Below are 19880 nucleotides of genomic sequence, written 5' to 3'. Positions count from 1 at the left end.
TATGTATTATTATAGTTAGAAGAGTCATAGGACGAAAGAAAACAGCAAACATGCATCATTAGTCCTCTTTTTATAGCAAACATTCTGTTTGGCACAAATGTCACGATCTAGTTACATCAGCTTCTGAATTATATGTATTGTACTGTAACGTCTTATGCGGAACTTTTTTTTATTAATCTCTATACACAAATAATTCTAGTGACACAATGACGTTAGTTACCATACTCCTCCGAAACGGCTGCACCGATTTTTATGAAATTTGTGTGTCTATTGGGTAGAATTGGCCAACATTTATTTTTCATACACCTAAGAGTAAGGCAGAACAATGTTTACCGGGAAAATTAGTAGTCTATAATATCGTGACGATTCCACTGTTCATTATTTCAGACAGTATATCGATTACCCACTTAAAGCTGATCGCCCCAAAAGACCGTGCACGTCGTGGTTGCGACAGCAGAATCTGTGACATAATCTTAGTACATTCAGCGTGACTGACGTAAACGGAGAATATAATTGAAACACCTAATCGTGTAGCTCCACACAGCCAACAATGGCGCGTGATCCCTGCATTGTACCAATAGAATACGTTGGATTTACCGGCACTGAATAAAATAACCTAGCGACTCGATTCACTCCAGTAAACGCTTCAGTAATCACATTCCACAACTGTTTCCTGGCCAAATGCGAAAGAAGCTGGAAAGAATCCCTGTCTATTCAGTTTATTTGTGAATCATTTGCCCGGTAAACTTCCAACAGCTTATTTAATCTGTGATTTGACTGCGATAAACTTCTGCATCTGCACTAACATTATAACAAAGAGTGGAAGTCCGTTTTATTTGCCTTTAGACGTAAGTTATGGAACTTGCAGTCTGATCCGGCTTTTTAGTTGAACGTGGATTTGATTTAATCTTTGAAATTGTGTTCACATTGTATAAATTCTCCTATGTTAGTGCGACTGGATTGTTTTTGTATAATCGGGCATTAGAACTATAATGCATTCAAATTAAAATATACTAGAGTTGTCGAATAAACCCTCATTGATCCTTTTTATTAAAAGTGACGTTCTCAAATTGACTCTCTGTATCTATCTCCAAATGAATGTTAATATTTCAGCCCATCACATTCGAAAAATTCCAATTAACGTTGCAAATTATGAGGGACCGCATAAAATCAATACAGACATATTAAGAGCTAAACAAATAAATGAAAACAAAAATGTAAAAGCCCAACCGATATTGGTTTATTTGTTGACTCCGCCAAAATCATTTATCTGATTTATTCATCCGAACATTTCACAAATAAACATCGATGTTTTATTGTAAACTATGTTTTACAGAAAAAGTACCAACAAAAACATTTTTTGTTAAGACGAGCCGTGTCGCGCGTTTTTAGCCGGGTACGAACCCACTAATAGCTTATTATTCTGATGAACCTATATTACAGTAATGTTTCATTCAAGTCAGACTACTAGTTTTTTCGTCAGATCTATCACTCTTCACAAACTTTCGCATTTAAAATATTAGTAAGAAATTAATAGCCTACACCTTTCCAGTTCATTATATCGGTTTTTCATCGAACAAACGAATCACCTTCGATTTTATAATTCGATAAGATGAAACTTCCTCGACCATGTGCTTAAAACTTTACAGACGATCTAAGAAAGGGGTTGCAATGGAGTCAATATTATGCTATATACCTATTTGAAGTTGTTGTTCAGTGTTTAGTACAAAAATAATATTTACTGTCTATCTGCTCAAACTACCGCCTAGTCAACACATATGCAAATGTAATAAATATTATGCAGATACAAAACTACAAATCAAAGACTCAATAGAATTGTATAGAACTGACTTCTATTTAACTCATATGTTACGTGTTACGTTCAAAGCTACATTGTAGCAAATATAAATAGTTCTGAGATGCACTTGGTGTCAAGAGATTAAAATATAGATTGACTGTAGTGAAAATGTTACAAGTCCTTTTTTTATTATTTGCCAATCAATGGTTTCGCGCCTTCTGAGTTTATTCTCCAATTTTTCTACCTCTACAATTAGGTATACATTTCTACGTCCACCCATATTTATAACATAACATCATTATTTGTCAAAATCGTTTAAGAGCGTTCAAGTTATTTGTATTTTCATCGGTAATAAGTTACATTTTTCCAAGGTAATCCTACTAGGACTGGGCCAGAGGCAAGATAATCGAAATAAATCGTGTCTTATTACAGGCTAGTCGACATATCACCTTCTAAAAAAAATTACAATATCCGTAACATTTCTGTGCGGTTTAACGGTAATATCCCTTCGAGCCCTTCCAGAGTTCCCAAGATTTTAACCCCACCAATACAAAGATAATAATACATGTAATAAAATTTTATCACGTGCTATTTTAGCAGTACGCTTCTCGGCGCAAATTCTGGATCGAAATGGTTTTATCGACTTTCAATTTATTCACCAAGTTTAATGTATAATCCGGGGATTTCCTCTCCCAACCGTTCTGGGCATTCCTTACTGCCATAATGAATTTTATTACTATAACATTACTGACCGAGGCCAGTCGTAGTCGCAAAATTTAGTTTTGCAGAATTCCGTTTCCGACAGTGAATTGTGGACTGGCCAGCTCACATTACGAAAAATGAATTTTTATAACAAGCATTCTACAATGAAAATCGGGTCTCGTCGGGGTTAGTAAAGTGAAAGTACGTTATGTGGATGTTTTATATAGGTTTTGTATCAATAGTTCATTGGTATTAAAATTCGTATATCTTGAGGTATTTAATGGCTCTTCCGGTAAAGATTATAATAATTGTAGATAATATTGTGTTGTTTTCTTAAGGGCCGCCTTTAAACAAAATAAAAAAAATAATAACGAATACCTATACAGACTTTTTATTGATGCATCATTCCAGTATTTTAACATTTCTGTTAAACAGCTAAACACTTCACCATTAAAGTCATGCTATTTAGAAAAATATTGTAAATGCAGTAAAAGGTTCTTATCAATAATTTGTAACATGATAACAACTTACTGTGAAAAAGTAAATTACGTTCACCAATTTTATTCTATAGCAGTACAACGTAACAACCGCATTAAAATTTCCCCGTAATTTATACTTACGGTATTGTTTCGCTATTAATTAACGCAATAGTAAACCGCAAAATTATTTACAAAACAACACATTATTTTTATTTCATATAACAATTAAAATAATTTCTACATTCGTGTAAAAGAATAACATATTTACAAAGATTCGGAATCTCCTAACAAAAATAATAAACGTAGTTAATTAAGAGGGAATTCAATCAAGAACTTTCAATTTTATTTATTATTATTCTTACAATAATCCCAAAGACGCACCGGATATATAATTAACGAAGTTTTCAATATATTGGCTATTTTTAGAAGGTCAATACCTTCATTTCGATACACATAACTTCGCGTGGGCGGGATGTGTATACACAAATCCTTTATAATCTCGTCCTTTACAATATTTGGGATTTTTTTTTTTAATTTAATTATTAACATTTATTGGGTATTTTGATGCTACTTTTTCTTTTACATACCTTCACGTTATGAAATTCGACATTATATTATTATACAAATACAGACAATTTACTGAATCAACATAATATGAATGTTATTTTTTATTTCAATTGTATACGTGTTGATTCTTCCGCTTTCCAGTAATTCATCTTTCGTATAAACAAATAAGATTCGAGGTCTGTAAATAGAACACAAACATTCTCAAAATAGATTATTCGAAGCACACGAATCAAAACAATGCAGGTATTAAATTCTCATAACAGAGCGATTTACAAACATTTCCTTATAATAATATAAAAGCGTCTTATTACCTTAAGCGTGACTATAATAATTGTTCTCTCGGGCAGATTTCAAGTAGGTATTCGAGAAGAGGAATTTTTAAACCCCTACAATAAGAGGTATTAAATTTTACATGTAACTGAGTATTTTTTGTACATCCTTTGTATCTACTACAAATAAACAAGTGATAACTGCGTTAAAAACAACCGACTTCAAACTTGCACTTGCAAAATTTACAAATACCTACAGACAAAAATGCTCATAAATTAAAACCTACTGGGCCTATCCGAATAAAATTTTTATGGGACCAATTCGACACCATCCCGCATCGAACAAAAAAAGAATCACGTAAATCGGTTCAGAAACCTCGGAGTAATCGGTGTACATACATAAAAAAAAAAAAATTAAACCGACCGAATTGATAACCTCCTCCTTTTTTTTGAAGTCGGTTAATAATTTGAATTTGAATTTAAATAATTTATTTTTATATCCGACCAATAGCTCTAGTAAAATATTTTGTGACATATACATATTTATGTTCGATGGATGTTCAAAGTAATAAAGTAAACATAAAATTTTTAATATATTTTAAGTCAATGAGACAGTTAATAGAAATAACCATAGAGTACATTATTACAAACGGAGAAATAACTTCTTTTTGGTTATTTTTTTGCGTATCGACGATACGCTACATCGCTAAATTAAAATAATAAAAATAGCTAACAATTTATCTTTATTTACGGCGGGTTGCGGCATTCGATCCCTCTGAAATATCCTCAATTAAAAATACATTCCATAAAATAATATGTGACTTAATGAAGTACCAAATGAACAAATTTAAAAGGCTTTGGGAGCGTAATAAAATATGTTAATTTATACTTGTTAGCACGCTTGTTAGTTTTGCGTAGATAACACAGAATTGCTTTATGCATTCATAAGAAGTAACGTACAAGCGGCGCATATCAATCACATTTATACATACTTTGAATGTATATTTACAACAATTATAACAGAGAGGATAATATTAATCAAGTTAATAGAACCATACCTAATAATAAAACTGTAAAAAATATATGACTTTGTATGGATAAGTAAGCTTCATGTATAGTTTTGTAGCACAGAAATGAAGTTTTTATTTAAAAGTTTATTTTTAAGAGCTCAAATTTTGTAGGTATACTTAGTGTTATCATCATTTTATTTAAGAATAATCTATCCATTATACCATGTGCATTGTGCATCTATTATTTATTTCTTGTATTACAGCATCATTTTCATTTGATATTTATAATGTTGGTACTTGGTAAGCATTCTCATTCTCTACATCTCCCTGTATTCCCACTAAACGTATTTAGCTATCCACAGAACACACATACAGCTCCATCACAATCATAACAATAGAATTATTACCACTCGCGTTAGTAAATACATACTATATGGTTTTGTTCCAAATTGACGCGGGATTGGAATCAATGGCTCGCAAAGGTTATTCAAGGTTAAATTAGAATCGTTACAGAAATTTCCGACGCCGCGATGACATCAAAGAATAAATTTGCTTTTTACAATTCCGGGTTATTAGATTTTCTTTGTGCTGAAGAATATTTTATTGGAGAGCCTTTGTTCAAGAAATTAGGCATTTTCTAAATAGCAGACTGCGAACTGTGTTTGGCTTTTCAAAAGAATTTTACTGCGCTTTTGTCTCTAGCCGTCCTGCGTACGTACGTATTTTAATAACGTGCTAAGCTTTCACGAATATTGTCATTATAGAGCCTATTATAGTTTTATTGTAAAGGAGTTTATTTGAAAGGAACTACAGGATAAAGATATAATACCACATTCATACTTTTACTATACGTTATAAATACACATAAACAAGAAGTCTTTCAACTTGTTATTATATTTTCAGAATATTTTGTCCTTGTTCTTCGTCCTAATCCAAGTAAAGTTAAAACTTGTGTATGTATTTATCGTTCGTTTGCCTTTTACGGATCAAAAGATGTATCTTTTGTTCGCTGAGAGACGGATAGACAGACAGCTTAGCCTTGGTAATAGGGTCCCGTTGTCTCTCTAGTTACGGGATCCTAAGGATCCCATACTAGTTGTGCATAATAAATAGTATTTAAAAAAGAAGGTCGACAGTTTGTACGTTAAATGAATTACGTAAATATGGTACCGAACCTTATGAATTTAATGATTGAGCTTTATTCACCATATTGTAACTTTATTTGTATAATTAATACTTTTGTTATAGTCTATAGAACATTTAATTATTCATCATTAGCGGTCCGCCCCGGCTTCGCCCGTGGTACATATTCACGTTTTCTCTACATAAGATCCATCATCATACTTCAAGGAATATAATAAAAAAAGGATTAAAGAAATCGGTTCAGCTGTTCTAAAGTTATACGCTTACCAACACATTTTGGGATTCATTTTTTATATTATAGAGATATATATTTTTTTTATTAAACACATTATATCACAAAATGTATCATATTATTTATTTAATAATAAAGCAAATAATATAAAATATAGTCGTCTAGCAAATGTAGTTGTCTACGTTATACCTACTGGCTTTGCTAATAACAAAGATTTTACGTGATCGGATTAGAGGATTAGTGGAAGTGCTCACAAAATGTCACCAAATAATCAACAATGTAGTTATTTCTGGTGAATTTTGTATCGCTATATCATATATTATTGTTTTAAAGCTTATAAATGGTTATTGTAACGCGTCTTAACTGTATTTCATCTTTCAGTCGTAAAATCATTGAAATATGAGTTAAATATGGAAATTTTTAAGAAAAAAAAGAGCCTGTTTCATCAGTAAGATTCAAAGATACCAAAATTGTCGCCTCTCCATGACGTGACGGCATAAGCATGACGCGACCTTGAAATTTTACTCTAAACGCACGAAGTTTCACTTCAAAACAATTAATTTCGCTCTCATCCATGAACTTTATATAATACTAGGTTTCCGCCCGCGGCTTCGCCAGCGCAGTCAAAGAAAAACCCGCATAGTTCCCGTTCCCGTGGGATTTCCGGGATTGCGTCATTTTCCCGGGATACAAAGTAGCCTATGTCCTTTCTCGGGTATCAAAATATCTCCATACTAAATTTCATGAAAATTGTTTCAGTAGTTTAGGCGTGATTGAGTAACAGACAGACAGACAGAGTTACTTTCGCATTTATAATATTAGTATGGATTTGAAAACAATATTCTGTTATGTAAATTGCATTTCATGCAATGCTTGTATTATATTGAAATGCAATGAATTATATAACTCATTACCCCTTTTATATTGTTATGAAATTATTCTAATTACAGAGAACGTATTCGTCCATAAATTTCCATATATTTTTATACGCTTCAATTAGCGTCTAATGGTGCATTTATTGTTTCAGTAATTTCTAGAAGTAAATGGTTCTCGTATTTTCCTATGACTGTTTTATACGTCGATCGGCATTAATGCTACGGCCACACTACCTTACCGTCTACCGGGCTGTTACCGCAATAATTATGGCATTAAATTACCGTCTAAATTACTGCATGAACTGGTGTGGTTACACTACAGTTTACCTAGATATGTCGGTAATTATTGGCATTTACCGCAGCAAAAAAAATATTAGTTAATAATTAATATATAATATGGTTTCTGTAATAATTCATCAAGGATTCTTTCTTTTTAAAAAGGATTTTTTCTTTTTCAAATCATCATATTGTACTTGGAAATGATAAATTTTGTTTGATCCGACGCCACGCATCATTGTGTACACTGCGATGTTTATAGTTCTTCTGTTGGGTATCCCCAAGATCCCAAAGAGAAGAATTCCAAGAATTCCCAAAATTTGCGCCATCGAGCGCTTTTTCATTTGACCACTCCATTTCGGTCGATACGTGCGTCGCCGGTGAGCTCATATTGCACACTGGACAAACGGTAGTGTGGCCGCATACGCAATAATTACGGCGGTAATCTTCTTTGATGTGCGAAAGAATACCGCCGCCAGAGCTATTGCCTACCGCCATTTGTCATATTGATTGGCATTGTAGAATTATGGCCATAAGTCGTGGTTACACCTAGGTGTTGTTAAAGTTGTGGCAATAATTATTGGCATATCACGGTAGTGTGGCCGTAGTATAACAGTTTTCGCATTATGCATATTAGTTTTTCTTTATCTATAATATTCTTTATCTATACATATAATAAATCTGTAGAAGGGTCAATTCTGTACATTGAAAATATTGACAAAATAAATACCAGGGGGTGTTACTGGATCGATACCAAACCCAAATATGTGATTAAAAAAATTTTTGTCTGTCTGTCTGTCTGTCTGTCTGTCTGTCTGTCTGTATGTGAAGGCATCACGTGAAAACTAACGGTTCGATTTCAATGAAACTTGGTATAATTATACCTTATTATCCTGGGCATAAAATAGGATACTTTTTATACCGGAAAAATACGTAGAAAAAAAATAAATCTTAATTTTTCTTAGTTTTTCCGCGCGGACGAAGTCGCGGGCGGAAGCTAGTCTATAATATAAAAATGAATCACAAAATGTGTTGGTAAGCGCATAACTCGAGAACGGCTGAACCGATTTCGATAATTCTTTTTTTATTATATTCCTTGAAGTACGAGGATGGTTCTTATGTAGAGAAAACGTGAATATGTACCACGGGCGAAGCCGGAGCGGACCACTAGGTAATTATAAAAACAAGTTGACAAGTATAATACTCAAAGACTTTTTTAAGTGCTATTATTACCAACTCATACCTACTCTCAAAAATAGCTTCATTATTAGATATTTATATAGGTAAAACATTATTTGTATCTTTATTTTTCAATCTATACTTATAATCGTTGAGTCTTATTCCTCGACGCTTCTCGCCAGAAAGTTTAAATGGATATTGTTTTAAGAAGCGCCCTACGCTTAAAGCAGTAAACAAAATTCCCTTTCAAATTGCGAAAAAAATTCAGCAAGGAAGCAAAATTGTAATTGAAAAATTCTGATCGGCGATCACTGTCTTCTATATAGATTAGGGGATGACTCTTTGAATTCGCTGCGTGTTCATTGCTTCTCTGTTTCGATTTAATGTTGAGGGAAACGAAGGTAATCCGACATGAAAAGTGAGAAATCATTTCAAACTTCATCGTTATTTCAGCGGGCTTATTTTCAACAATTGGACGCTTTTTATTTTGAGCCGTCTTTTTAGCACGTATTAACGTTGTAGCTGGTGACAACATTTACGTGTATAATTACGGATTAAAATAAAACTTAATACCTCGTTTCCATTGAATGACATGGAGTATATTCTCTTGGTAAAAGCTTTTAATAAAGAAAAATGCTGTCATTAAAACTACATTAAACTCTATAAAGAATATCCGGTACTTTATGCTATCAATGAGATTATAGGAGTCCTACCATTTCCTGCATCTGCAAAGCTATGGTGTCCCTATATGGACTAGCCACCGAGGGGAAGCATTATGAATGTGACATTATTAAATGTTAAAAGCCTTATGCCACTGAGTGTCTTCGTATGCTAGATGTACAGAAAGAACATAGAAGAAACGACTGTTCATTATATTTCAAATAGTGAAGGCTATGCATTTGAATTTGAATTTGAATTTTAAACAATTAATATTCTTATATATTCCGATAGAAAGGTAATGGTACGTTTACAACTTGGGTTCTCCATCAAGTGATGAAAATATGTAGAAAGTATTATCTCCTGAAGCTTTTGTCTTTACGCGCGTATAGGTAGGTACATTCTGTAATAATTATCCATATATTCTCATACATACCTTAGAATTATTTTTGCAAACGTGGCATGATTAAGGTAGACAAGTCGTATCTATCTACATTGCTGTCGGTACCTCAGCACTGCGTCATTAAAACTGCACAGTTTCCCCTACCCTTGATTAGTGGAATGTCGTAGTCATGTCTATGCCACGTATGTACTACAAGTATTGCACGTGTTCAAGCATTAGACCAATACAAAGCTGGTACTTTTTGTAAAGAAAATTATCTCAACTCGGAGGAGGGCCAACGGAATTCCGGAGATGTCGCTGTCCGGACGTGATTCCAACGACATGATTGCTTCACATTGTGCCTTCAATGGACCAATAGTCTGCGAGCAAATCGACGAATTTAAGAAGTCGAGATCCTTTGTATTACTACGGCAGTTAACTTTTGCGAGCCCCGTATTATATTTTGTATTAAACAAACTTTGTGTACGACCGAACTATCTACTCGTGTATGCAAACCATAAACTATAAACCACATTTGCAATAAGATACAATTTCCATAAATTACCCCTCAACTTTAATCGAGTTGTACCGAGCGAAATAATTATTACTTATTCGAAATTTCCAATCAGTGCCGATATCATTGTAATACAAAATATTTTCATTAATACAATGTAACACAGAGATATTTTTATTACTTCAGCGATAAAGTTAATTCGCCAGGCAACATCTGGATTTCGTATCGACGAAATTTTCATAAACGACATTTTCGGTTTTCAAATTTAATTTTGAACTATAGCCGGGATAAAATGCGTGGAGTGTGAACTATTCGATATTTATTCAATTACGCAACACAAATTTGACGATAACTAGTGGTGAAAATGCATTGTGATTATATTTTTACACCAACACGAAAGGTAGAGTGTTAATAAATAAGTTTTTCTTTGTTGCAGTAACTAACGGTTTCGATAAATTCTACAGAAATTTTTAAATATGGTGAACACTGCGCGAGGTCCAACGCAAACTATTTTAATACGTCATAAGATATACAAGTGATAACTGCGTTAAAAACAACCGACTTCAAACATGCACTTGCAACATTTACAAATACAGACAAAAATGCTCATAAAATAAAAACTACTGGGCCTATCCAAATAAAATTTTTATGGGACCAATTCGACACCATCCCGCGTCGAACAAAAAAAGAATCACGTAAATCAGTTCAGAAACCTCGGAGTAATCGGTGTACATACATAAAAAAAAAAAAAAAAACATACCGGCCGAATTGATCACCTCCTCCTTTTTTTTGAAGTCGGTTAAAAATCAACAATAGATACTAAGCATTGATATTGATTTTTATTCTTTTGGCCAAACCAGATTGAATTTATCAGTGAAATCGAGTTCCGAAAAATGTGTATTGCAATATGAAAGCCGTCAGAATTTTCATTGTGGTTTAAATGAATTGTTCGTGTGGTATACGATCTAACAGTGTTTAAATCAAACAGCATTTTTACATAAATCAACTTGATATACCAATTCATACTCACTATGATTCATTTGAATAACGGGCCTTTTGATCGGCATTTTTATTCCAAATTTCTATAACTTTTTGCTGTTCATTTTTTCTACATATTCACGCCGCCACTGAAATTTTGTACAATACAAAAAAAACTAGACTAGACTCGACTGAATAGACCACAACCTAGCCAAAGGCAAATTTAAAATAAAAAACAAATCTCACTAATCTTAATTGTTGTTATCACTACTGGTATAAAATAATAGCTCTTGGTATAATTGTACGTAGCTCTATATATTCACAAATACCAAAATAATACATGAAATGATTTACAAAACATAAATACAAAACTTATATTTATACAGATAAAACTAATAATTCTAATTGAAATCAATATCATTATCAACAATTCAGTTTTCAATACAACCAAGTTCCATTACGGATAGTAACGTCCATTGTAAAGCATCAATACGTAAGATCCATTATATTTCTATTTCTTAATGCCAATAGGAAATGTATTTTCGTAATAAAGCCATATAAAAGCAAATAGAGCCGCACATAACATTTTCATTACGATGTCGGCTTCCCGATGCATTGCCAAGTTGATACCATGTGATAGTGAATTTCCTCTCAATATAGAATCAATACAAGTTATTACAACTTCACATTTCAATCCATGCGGTTATTCCTCGGTTATTGCCAATTTTATTTGAGGAGTCTCAGGTATCATAGATCTCTGGGAGAGCGTCAAATAATGTAATGAAACCACCAAAATATTGATCCTTTGATGCTACCTACTAAAATGAATCAAATCGATTGACCAATCCGCGGGGAAATTGTTCTGTAATGCGACTAAGCAAATAAAAATATTCAATCGACTGAGTTGTAGAAGAATGAATGAGGTGGTATTGTTGTCCGTTATTACCTTGAGCGGAGATTTGCAAAAAATCAACAAGTCAAACATTGGAGCGACTTGAATCTAAAAGTTTGTCGTGATTTTCAAGAGCGGAATCTTAGAGTTTTTACTCAACTGGACTGGAAAAGATAAAGAAAAGTTCGATTCGAATTTGGCAGATGTAAAGAGATAAAGTTAGTGTTAGCAGAGTCCTGCGAGTCCGAATTACAAACATCCCAGAACTTTCCCAGGATTAATCTATAGGTAGTGGGTTGTTGTGATTTCGTATTTTTATTTTCGAATCGAATTCAGCTGATAGTAAAAGCATAGGGCAGTTATCCTGCCTATTCGTTAAAGCGGCGATAGAAATTGATAGAAAAAATCTATCTATAATTATTCATCGCTGTATAAATCATAGATCGATCCAAATGGAACAAAAAAATAAAACTATAGGACTAAAAAATAAATCGTACTTTTTGTAAGAGTTAGTCAAACCGATAAATGAATTTTATGTATTCTTTAAATATTATAAGCGTTAAGTTTACACTCCAATGACATAAGGATTGGACAATGGTCATATCACCTCATACTATAAAACAAAGTCGCTTCCTCTGTCCCTATTCAAGAGGAATGTTTTAGTATATAATTTATTCCGTTTTCGACAGAGCGGGCGAAGCCGCGAGCGGTAAGCTAGTAGTACATATAGAACTCCTCCAGATTCGTATGAAATACAAACCAATTTTATATGAATTTGTAGCAACGGTTCCTTATTTCCACAGTAAACCATCATAATGCTAGATTCCTGCATTCATAAAAGCTAATTGATTTCTAATAACAAACTCATTTCCACAATTCCAGTCGGACGAGCAAGCCTCCGCTTTCTTTTTATTGTCACGGGCTTAAAGGTGCATCTTATGAAAGTCAGACTGCGGCTTATGCTGCTACAATATAGATATTTGAAAAGAGTGGTTTTTGTACCCGCTTATATTGTATTGTAAATGTTAAGTTCTTGCACGTGTTTTTGAAAGAAATGTTATAATCATGTGTCTTATTAGCATTGGTCGAAACTATGTCCACACAATTCACTAAAGGCTAATAGCAAAAATCTAATTAAATACCAACTACAATTATTTCCTTAAAACGTTAATTGTTGCTAACTATTTTTATCAGATCAATTAAGATTTATAATTTCTCATAGGTACTGCAAATTTGGTTCATGTAGTACCTAGTACAACTACATATCTATAGACTGTAGTACCTACTACAGTCTATCTTAACAAAAATGTTAACAACACATTGTCCTTCGTTAAATAAATTATTATTTCGCAATAAAATCGACAGCTATTTGTATTGTTAGCGATAATTTTAACATAATGCATGAAAAGACCGCATGACACCATTAAATATCACCGGTCGAGCGGCGCGGCGCCATAATCGAATTTAACACCTTTGGATATCACTGTCAGCTGTCGCTGTATAAACTTGTTAAGGCATTGTCACGATAAATATATTTTTAATTTTCCTTGCAATTGCGTCAATTAATTTTGTAATGTCTGCATTTGTTATTCGAAAAATCACATCGTGTTTTTAATCACTTGATTTACATATTATCACTACCTGAGTACGTTTAATTTTTGCAGTGCATCAATGAATTTTGCAACATCTACATTTATAAAAAAAAAATGACATCGGATTTTTTAACACTTATTTTTATAAATTCATAATTATACTTCTGAGCAGCGTGTAAACATCTTAAGACATATGTACTACGTAAACTCGGTTCCTTAATAGTAAACAAAGAAATCGATTTCGAATTAGAGGCCATTGTCGACCGGCAAGATGTCACAAATCTAACGATTACACCTTCATTACCCCACGTCAACCCTCATCTCGGCGTCTCCGCTTCAATCTCATCGCGGATATTGCCGAAATTATGACAAAAGCCACTTGGAAAACGCATAATGAGTCCGCGATGATGAATGGTCCGATCGACATTTACATGTGACATTTTTTGATGTGAACCACCAGTGGTACTCGATTTATAGCTACGTATGTCTTTAGTTTCTAGTACCGTTTAGATTGATGAAAACTTACGTATTAACAATAATATTATAAATAATATTACTATTTTAAAATATATGGTTTCAGAATATTAAAAGGCTTTCAGTTCTACTGTTCAAAATCTTTGCCTTTTGCATTTTCTGAATTGGGCTGGGCTGATTTTTCAATCGTTGGTTAAAACTTATTCGTCGAATAACGTATTAAGCTACCATTTATGAAATGTATTCTAATTGCCAGTATTTGACAGTTTACAGGTGACATTTTAATATTATCGATTGGACGGGTAAGTTTTATCCAAGGATTGAAAAATCGGCCCTAAGTGTTGATTTATAAGGTGTAGGTACAATTACACAAATTACTAAGAGAATACATTCTTAATTTCAACTACAGTTGTCTTAGATTGTTTATCATATTGTGACGAGGATCCGTAAACAACTTAGTCCGGGTTTGAGTAGCTATGTCAAACACGAGTCAATGTTAATTATTTACCTGACGTTGTGCCCGTTGCTTACCATACTTTATAGTTTTAAATAAACCACGAACCGTTTGAACGAAATTACTTCTACTCTTACTGATAATAATTAAATCTGAAAGATCAAATATTAAAGTGTCAAGACCACAAGGGGACATAAAAACTTTTATAATTACGTATGGAAATTAATATTCAATTTTCATGCAGAATGGCGTAGTAATCCGGTGCTTAAATAATTTCGAAACAATAATTCATAACAATTGACTGATAACCACAACGTTAAATTGATAAATTTAACGGGCGATATTAACAACGCGTCGTTTAATTAGATCTCTTTTCATTTTTTATTCAACACGACTGATGCTGTTTACGTTTTAACAGCTATTTTCCTTCCTTCGAGTAGATATTAATGACATAATTAACATTCTTTAGTTAATTGACCGTTAGTCATTTCTAAGGTTATTTTTCACATATATAAATACCTACCATATAAAATGTTCCTTAAGTTAATTTAATGTACATGTAATTACGGACAAATTTTTTTATTCAGTAAAAAAAAACAAAGTAAGTAAACATGATGGTTTAACATACAAATAATTTTAATTTGTTTAACACTTTTGTTCGCTATGCAATACTTGCGAATTTGTACCAAAAGTCAATTTTGAAGGCCAAAAATATTCTGCATGATCCAATTTCTGTTCTGTCAAGCAATACTGCAATAGTCATGACAAGCTTTGTGAGCAAAATCCAATATAAATACCCGATGTGGTTATTTTTTCATGGTTCCTAAAACTGGAGATAGGTTCAAACAAATGCGTTTATTCAATACAGTTTTCAATTGGACATATTTAAGGAAGTAAAGTTTTCGTAAAAAAGTCATTTTATTTCGCTAAATAAACGATATCTTCGACCATATATTCAACAATATACCAATTTCTCCTGATGCATAAATTTAGTCCATGTTATATGCGACGGCCACACTGATCTAATAGAGGACTGATTAGAACGATCTTTATCTGTAAATGATCTCCTCTAATGCTTCTTTGTGTATCAGTTAAGATGTGCAGTCTATTTAGATATAGGTCACTGGGCTTAAGTCCTAGTGAAATTTTAAATATCATTAGTTCTTTTCTTCAATTATCTTCTCAGTATTCTAGTATTGGTTTTGGGGTTTGATCTCTTATGTAACCATACCCATCTTATGTAACCAAACGGGAATTATAATGGGATAATATTTTTTGTTAACAACTCTTAAATATTGCATTTTCGCTTACTTAGAATAAAAAAAATAACATCGCGAGCTTCACGGCTGTCCAATCGAATGTAATCTTGAGTCAAGGATCAGAATCTAGGGCAGGGAATTTTTCCTGAGTATAAATAACTTCCTTCTTTTAAATTTTTAAATTATCTTTCTATAAATATAAACTTTAACATATAAATGGTGTTATCAAAACATTTGAAAACACCTTGAGCTTTTTAATTTACCAGAATATACTCGACGATTAAGATTTAAGATTATTTAATGGAGAACAAAAACAAAATGGAATACCCACATTCATATAACCAATAATCCTTATGACAAGTTAGCAAGTTCAGTCGCTTATAAGGATGCGTTCACAAACTAGAGAAAGAGTTTTTTTTTTAAGTATGCATGTCCATAGATATTGATAATAGAAATTTTTGATAACCAAAATGTCTATATAGGGTCATTGCGCCTGTTCGCGTCCACCTGCCTATTCGCGTCCATTTTGCGGACATCTTTTAGAAAATTCACGAAAATAAGTATACTTTAAGTAAAATTGTAATAAGAAAAATTTCAGATAATACCTCAATGTATAAGAGACATGCACACATATTCAAAATATGCCTGCGGACCGCCTATCCTATTAAAAAAAAATATTTAATTTTGGCTATTAAACGAGAGAGCTAAAACGCGCGGGATTTTGAAAAAAAAATAGTGCGCAGCGTCGCATTTGACGGTAAGTATCTTATTGTTAAATGTGAATTTTTGAATATGTGACTGTTTCTTTACTTTGCTAACAAAACATGGAATAGTATGGATTATAAATCAGCTTATTTCTTTTACAATTAATAGCTAAAATAAGGTGGACGCGAATTACTACACCGAATTTGTACAACTTCCATTTTGCGTCCACGGTGGGCGCAAACTATACCTATAGTGCATAACAATAGAACATATTGCGTCCACATTGTTTTTCATTACGTAGCAATGAATTGTTTGTTAAAATATGTAATTTAAAATAGATTGTAAATTTTTGACTAAGACCACAAGTTGATAATTTAAATTTTCATTCAAATTAGCAAATTTTGATGCTATTTTTTCATTTTATAAGGGGTATTCTGTGAATGAGACTTGATCATCAATTCGATATCCGTCCGTCTGTATGTCCGTCTGCCGGTCTTTCTTTCTGTCAAGTCCCTTTTTCTCAGTAACGCGTGGAGGTATAAAGCTGAATACTCAAATCTACAGTCCCTTGAAGCAGTGAAAAAATCAAACTTATAAGCAAAAGATACAGCCGTTTATGCTGCAAATTTTCGCTGAATTGCAACTGAAATCAGCAGATTGAATTGATGCTGAAAATTGGTACGAAGCAACGTCTTATAGCACAAATAAGGGAAACATTGAAAAAAATAATCATTTACAGTTAAAACATACGAAAAAAAACAGGTTAATACGGAAGCCTCGATGTGCAAGTCCCACTCGCATTTGGCCGGTTTTTATTATATAGCTATATTCGTAAATAAATAATTCATTAAAATCTAATTATTATTTGCATTTATCTGATAAAATATTACCCAATACATTCTTAATTCCTTTTCTAAGCTGGTGGACGCGAACTGGTCCACAGGTGGACGCAAATTGGAATTTTTGGACGCGAACTGGGTAAAACGCCTAATTCTGCTATTTGTCTAGATAAATAAAAACCACATAATATTTCCAACACAATCGAAAGTAAATCTTAAAATAGACTATGTAATGAACACGTCACATAAATTTTGCGTTGAAATTTGTTCTGGAACATTTTTATTTTCTCCTTCAAACTTTCCAACTGCACTAAGTGGACGCGAACTGGCGCAATTACCCTAGCCTATATGCATACAAAGTGTACGTACGTCTAAATCTTAATATATATAAATCTCGTGTCACAATGTTTGTCCTCAATGGACTCCTAAACCACTTAACCGATTATAATAAAATTCGCACACCATGTGCAGTTCGATCCAACTTGAGAGATAGGATAGTTTAAAGCACAAAGCGGGCGAAGCCGCGGGCGGAAAGCTAGTCTATAATAAAATTGTGTTTATTACATATTATTGTCTTTATTATATTTTACTAATAATAAATAGAAGATGCATTAAATATAGAAAGAAAACTTCTCTTTCTACTCTTCATTACCATTTCTATTACACCTTCATAATTATTACATCAGCTAATTACAAGCACAAAGGTTAAATTTCTTAGTAGGTAGTTGTAAAAGTTTTTCTTTTTCGGGTCCTTATGACCATGTCCACAGCCTAATACTTAGAAGTTTTGTACATTATTGCACGATAATCCGCTGAAATACTGTGTGACGTAAGAGATTTCGTCATTTGCCCTCACTTTTTTGTTGGGTTTTATTTTGGCTTATTGTACTTAGAAATTTTCGCATATCCTGTTAATATTGTAGTAACATAATATTATGTCTTAGAACCAATATAGTATAAACCTATACCTAAAGTTATGAATAGTTGCATTAATAAGTACCTATAGTTAATAGTAAGTTAATTTCGTTTATCTATTTGAAGGAAAAAAAAGAAAATGCTTAATAAAATATCACGTGACTATTCTAGCTTAATAGTCTAGCCTTTATGGCCTCAAACTACGTTACTTCCGCACAGCTGCATTTCCGCTACAACATTGAATTTGTTTTTAGGTCTCCTACGCCTCCAGAGCATGTACGAAAGCATGGGTCCCGGCAACAGTCCCTTCCGTATCACCCAAGTGAAGCGCGTCGCGAAATCCGATGACGTCATCGAGTTTCTCTCCAAAGTTGAAGAAGTGGACCGCTGGAGCAACAAATACGTGGTTCTAGATTCTTCCACGGACGTTGCCAAGGAAACCGTTATAAATCACGCTCGTAGTCTGAAGCTGGGGCGGCGCACCTACCATTACTTGCTTAGTGGTTTCGTAAGTATTAGACTTAATATTTTTCGAATAAATTGTCAAAAATAAGTGCAATGGTATAAAAGTACAAAAATTCTGGAAAATAAAATATTTATTAAGATATTAAAAATGAAAATTGCCACATCCGAAAAAAATATGGCTTTGTCATTGGTAAGAGCAGTTATAATAATTTCAATTAAATACATGAAAATTGACTGGCAACATTATTCTTCTTCCCTTATTATACTCAAGATTAAATATTTGGATTCTTCAACAAAGAATTAAGCTTTAGTAAAGGAGTGCTCATGTTGTTGTAGCTGCTCCAGCAAAAATTGTTCTGCCCTGTTGCCCCTTTTTCACATTTTCTCTCCGTATGCACTTTTCTTATGCCGTAACAAAACCGTTAAAAATTAGCCGAATTGGTCGAACCAGTCTCAAGTTTTATGCTTAGCAACACATCCAGTGATTCATTTTTATAATATAGATTAATTGATAAAGGTATGTTTTATTAGGTAATGGATGACCTGTGGAGCGAAGCTGTGCACGAATTCGGCACGCTCAATATAACAGGTTTCCGCGTGTTGGACTACTCGAGTAAGAAAGTTAGGGATTTCCTGGATAGCTGGAAGATGGGATCGCACATGTCGGTGAGTTTACCTTTATAATATAAATATTTATAAATTAGATTTTTTGCCCGATTTAAACGCGATTTATTATTTTTACCGACGTTTCAAACACTTTACAGCGAGCGTACACAGAGACTCAGTCACACAGTTTCTAAATGTAATTTTCTTATTTTATATACTCGCGTAAAATCAAACGCAAGAAAATATAACATAAATATAAAATGCAAATTGTATAGCATATCATCATCATCATCATGATAATGTATTATTCTAGTAAATTACTTAGCAGTTTCGTTTCGTATTTTATCATAATAGTAATTACAACGAGGCCTAGCCCTCTATAGCCACCTTTTTACTTTAGGTCATTATTTTAAGTTCGGACTAAACTACAGATCTATATTACCTACACAATACCTGAAAATACGGTAAAACCTAGGATTTCTTATTAAAATGATACACTTAAACAATACCCATCGATTTTACTTGACTAAGTGCGGACTCGCGCTCGCTAAGTACGAAGATTGAAGAGTGCTAATGGTTATTCTGTAAGATTTATACCACTTTTATCGGCTGTTCGGG

At 33.0% G+C, this 19880-nt stretch overlaps 1 protein-coding gene across 1 annotated transcript in view; it reads left to right on the top strand.

Annotated features, from left to right (window-relative positions):
- LOC123705280 (glutamate receptor 1-like) overlaps positions 1-19880 on the top strand; it is a 152510-nt gene that overhangs the window by 114038 nt on the left and 18592 nt on the right. Inside the window, exons 6-7 of the mRNA XM_045654000.1 lie at positions 18446-18699; positions 19188-19322. Of these exons, the coding sequence (XP_045509956.1) occupies positions 18446-18699; positions 19188-19322 (389 nt within the window). The remainder of the gene's footprint in view (positions 1-18445; positions 18700-19187; positions 19323-19880) is intronic.

The sequence above is a fragment of the Colias croceus genome, chromosome Z, assembly GCF_905220415.1.
Source record: "Colias croceus chromosome Z, ilColCroc2.1".
Lineage (NCBI taxonomy): Eukaryota > Metazoa > Arthropoda > Insecta > Lepidoptera > Pieridae > Colias > Colias croceus.
This window is presented reverse-complemented; position numbering and strand designations above follow the sequence as displayed.